The 5,226-nt window shown below is 36.1% G+C and overlaps 1 protein-coding gene across 1 annotated transcript in view; it reads right to left on the reverse strand.

The window, feature by feature from the left end:
- Positions 1-237: 237 nt before the first annotated feature.
- Positions 238-5,226, reverse strand: part of LOC135209769 (serine proteinase stubble-like) — a 24,985-nt gene continuing 19,996 nt past the window's right edge. Inside the window, exon 7 of the mRNA XM_064242553.1 lies at positions 238-420. Within this exon, the coding sequence (XP_064098623.1) occupies positions 238-420 (183 nt within the window). The remainder of the gene's footprint in view (positions 421-5,226) is intronic.

The raw sequence follows: 5,226 nt of genomic DNA on the forward strand, positions 1-5,226 counted from the left end.
CTTTTGACTACAAAAAAACACCCGATGCAGTCGACATATTTTTTTTTAAGCATTATAAAGCCGTTCTGGAAGTCAGACAAAATCAAAACAATAAACCAGGGACCTCCATTTCATTTCTTCAGGAACTTTATATTCAACCTGCGCGCTAAACCGATATACGGGGGTCATTTAAAACGTTCTCAGCAACACGTAGAAATGTCAGATCTTATACTATTTATTAACCGTGTCCTCTTAAATTCAGTGGCCTTGGTCGGGCACTGCCATCTTCTCTTGCGAAGTTTCATCACGGACATCTAAATGCTCCTCTGCAACCAGGATCGACTCCATGAATGGTGCCATGCAGACGGGACTTGTGGGTTTAAGAATCATGCCAAGACAGCTTGCGTCAGGTCGGGGAAAGATAACTGTCTGGATTTCCATCTTGCACAGAGCTCGCACAACCGCGAGTTATCAGTCAGAATATTGAGCATTGAGCCACCACTATGTCCGCCGCTCCGGGCTGCTCCTAGGAGCAGAGCCCGTTGCCAGTACAAGGCTGGCTTAAACTTAAACAAACAATGTCCACGGTCTCTGGTATCTGTTAATAGTCAAACGTAGGTCATTCAAAACCAAACAATGAATGTCATCCCCTTGGTCCATCGGAGATTCATCTTCCTGGACTCCTAATCTGAGGTCGCCTTCAACACCGTCTCTCCACGCTTGAATTCAGTAGTCCACATCTATCAGTTTTATGAAATGAAGTCCTCGCCAATTGTGCCGACTGTCCTCGGGGATTCCCTAAAAAGGGGAAATAATTTTATAAACCTTTTTTTTTTTGTTTTTTCTTTTTTTGCAGTAGATTGTATCATACGCAGACTCAAAAATGGGGAAATTATTTTATTAATTTCTTTCTATAGATTGAAGCAATTGTAACATACATAGACTAAAAAGTGGGGAAATGATTTTATAATTTTTATCTTTTTGCAATAGATTGCAGCATACACAGACTCAAAATGGGGTGGGGAAATGAATTTATATATATATATATATATATATATATATATATATATATATATATATATATATATATATATATATATATTTCTATAGATTGTAGCATACACTGACTCAAAAATGTGGAAATGGTTTTATATGTATGTATATACCTTTTTTTTTTTGCTATAGATTGTAGCATACACAGACACAAAATTGGGAAATAATTTAAAGGCATTTCTATAACAAAATACGTGTGTTTTTTTCTTTTTTTTTTTTAGGCGTACGATATTGCACTTCTAGAGCTTGAGGATGACATATACACATCAGATCCCAACATACATTCCATCTGTTTGGCTCAGGAAGCTGAAATTCCATTCGGAGGTAAAGCCGTTGTGACCGGATGGGGAACCTTAGAGTACGGTAAGTAGTGTGTGTAGAGTTATGCGTTTGTTTATCCATACATCTACAATACAAGTATGTGTTTTAAATATATAAAATCCACACTTAATATTAATGAAAAATGTATGCAGTTTTAGCTGAGAGCGAAAGATATTGTTTAAATGAGTGCATTTGTTTGAAAATTTCTCGACGGTTCTGAGTTCATTCAAATCATCATCATCATCATCCTTCCAGTACCATGTGCCAATAAAGGCCCTCTGTGAAATTCCGCCACTCGCTTTATCTTCCACAAATCTCTACTCTACCTCAGCCTCCCCTCTCCAGTTCTCAATCTAAATAGGTCTAGGTTTCCAAGACATCGGGTGCTCTAATCCAAGGAGAATAGTATCCGCCAACTGCAAGTTCCTGAAGTTTACATATAAGCGCTTTGTGATTTACTACTATGGATTCATCAGGGTCTCTGTAACACGGTTTTTTGGACTTTGTTCCTTGTCAAAGCATCGGATGTAGCTGAAAGTTGACATATGTATATTTTACAACCACACACAAATTTTGTCAGCATTACCAATAACCTAAACCCGATAGTTTTAATTTTTATAGAGTAAAAATGATCTAGCCGACGCCATGGCCAATGATTACGAGCCAAGAGTCGAAAAACATTCATTACGTAAGCAAGGTAAACACCTTTTGACGTAAAGTTGCCCCGCCCATCCACCAACTCCATCGGCTCTGAAACCCAAAGACTTATGAATGGCGGAACGATATTATGGGTGGGGTATCAGTGCTAGCGTAGTAATACTACTGTAGCAGTAGTGCCGCAACAGTATAGCAGTAATATACATGAAATTAAACGTTTAGGCCAACTGCTGGGATCCTTGAGGATCATTTAGCACTTCTTACAACTACTCGAGAAATTAGTTTTTATAGCCAGAAGTTAAATTTTCTAATCCAACAATTCCCATGATAGCCTTCAGTGTTATCCTGAATTATAAACGAGGCGAAAGTGGGTGGAGCCTCATGAAGTCATCATTCTGACGATAATTATTGGTGAAGGTTTAAAGCCATATACGTACCGGCATATTTTTTTTTCAGTAAATAGGTAGATAGCCAATAAATAAAAATTGCTTGACATTGGACATAGCAGTTATCAAATCAAGCTTGTCTACTATGTTTTTAAAATTACCAACTATTCCCTACATCTTGTCAATCTGATTGTGACTGTAAAGTAGACTGTAATTTCTTAGGAAACTATTTTGGGAGTTAGACTAATAATCGAAGTGTTTTTGTATTATTAACATATTTTGTTGTTTGTTCATTATGACAAATTATCAGTGGAGAGGTTCCAGAGTTCATAAAGGTGTACTGCTTTGCTTGTATATTTAAATTTGTATGTCATTGTTGCCAGAGGTTTAGCCTTCGTTACGTTATAGCCATCATCCACCGAGAAAGAAGAAGAAATGATGTCATAAGCTACGTAACGAGTGCGTTCGAAACCTTTTCTCTGAGTAAGTGGCCCGTCTTCAAAAAAGGTCACTTTTACTTATAAGTACCAAATTTATTCAACCTACGTAATGCAGAATACAGTCAAAATTTATGTGTAGATATAATATGTATTCTGAATAAGCGTTATATTTATGAAATGCATAGACAAAAAGTTATTGCGAAAAAACCGTGTTACAGAGGCCCTGAATCTCATAGTAAATCGAAAGCAGCACTAAAATCTATTTGAATTACTATGCACTCAAAACCCTTATCACGGTTCCCTTGCAAATGGTAAGTTAAGTCTAAACGAGCATCACAGGTACCTAACTGCTTCCTGTTTGCATAATGACTATCAGATAACACTCCTTTAGATTCCACATACTTATATAGAGGCTTAAATATAAGTTTCTAAGCCACTTAGTTAGTTTGTTTGTATGATGTTTTTACGTTGCATGGAACCAGTGGTTATTCAGTAACGGGACCAACGGCTTTACGTGACTTCCGAACCACGTCGAGAATGAACTTCTATCACCAGAAATACACATCTCTAACCCCTCAATGGAATGCCCGAGAGTCGATTAAGCATTTTAGAGTCCACAGAGAATGGATTGCAAATCTTGTGGCGTTGTATTGATGAAGAAAGCGTCATCCGCATATTCTTTGTTTGTCAAGCTTATATCGTTATTCAATCTCGACTACGCCTACCTCCAACCACACTTTCCACAACAATATCAGTGAAAAAAGGCAAATAGCAAAAAAATTAAATAACATTCCTCAAGCATCCTACTATTACTGCAAACCTGCAAGATAATAAACCCACCATTAACTGGGCATTTTTTCGTTCATGGATAAATTCAATTAGGCTTATATTTTTCACGGAAAACCATCTCGACACAACTAAGCCCTCCCGCAAAACTGGCCTACTGACGCTGCCAAATGTCTTTTCATATCAACGAAAACAAGCAAGTGCAGTTTTAATCTCCGTAAACTGCTGGACAATGTTTTAACAATGATCATTGTAACTTATGCTTTTTCTAAAACCCGCTTGTTAATATCTAAGCGGTTTATCTGTTTTTGTCTCCGCCCCACTAAAGATATTTAAGTGTAAAGCATATTTTCATTACAACTGAAATAAGCACAACGTCTACATTTGGGTCCCCTTTCTTTGGCACCTTTGCCATGACTTCCAAGTCACAATTATAGGCCTTTATTTCCACAGTCCATATTCTGCTCTAGTTAGTATGAAATGTGCTTTCAGTTTCAGCTAAATTCACTCTGCAGTGATTTGACCGGAAATATTTTGTTTCTTTTTTAACTGAGCAGTACATGAATAATGGAGATTGAAATAATCAAGAGAAAAAGTGGTCCTGACGAAAGCTTTAAAATTTCCTTTTCTAATTAACAGGTGGGTCTTATCCAACAGTTCTCCAGAAAGTGGCCTTGGATGTTATAAACACGACCTACTGCGCTTCTTTAGAACAGCTGCCTCAAAATATCAACACGGTAGTCTGCGCACTCACAAATTACAAGGATAGTTGCCAGGTTTGTATTAGCATTCGCCTTACTGAATGTAATTATTATTAATAAACTCAAATATTCATTCATTCTTTTTTCCCCTTATATGTGGGGAATACATTATGAGTGAATTCCAATAATGAATTCAATCATGACCCCAGCCGCCTGCCATTTGTTAAAAATCATCTTTAGATGAGTCATATGCTGCCTTTATATGCTCTGATTTACGCTTTCCCAAATTTCTGATGAAACCGATAGTTTGGTTGTACATTGAAATAACAAATGACCAATTAACACACACATACATACACACATTCAGATATAATATATACTTATATATATACTTAATTTCTACCAAAAGGAACAAAAATAAACTATATATATATATATATATATATATATATATATATATATATATATATATATATATATATATATATATGCAGAAGCCAGGTACTATGTCGTACCTCTAAGTAAATGGGGATACAATCCACAATGAAGTAAATTTCTCTTGTAGTTTAAAATATAAATATCCTTTACAAGATATTTATATTTTAAACTACAAGAGAAATTTACTTCATTGTGGATTGTATCCCCATATAATACATATATACACATATTTTATTTCTTACCAAAATGGAAAAATGAACCAGTAGATAATTAAATCATGACAGGCGTTTCATTTTTTTTCTTGTGGTATTGTCTGATACCTCAGGTGTTCTGGTGATTCCACACACCACATTATTATTTTTTTCTTAAATTTATCTTGAACCCCAGAATAACTTTGACTTTTAATTGTTTATGGCTCAGTAACATTCGTCAATTTCTCCTCCAACCCAAGGGCGACAGCGGAGG

Source organism: Macrobrachium nipponense, chromosome 38 (assembly GCF_015104395.2).
Source record: "Macrobrachium nipponense isolate FS-2020 chromosome 38, ASM1510439v2, whole genome shotgun sequence".
In the NCBI taxonomy this organism is placed as follows: domain Eukaryota; kingdom Metazoa; phylum Arthropoda; class Malacostraca; order Decapoda; family Palaemonidae; genus Macrobrachium; species Macrobrachium nipponense.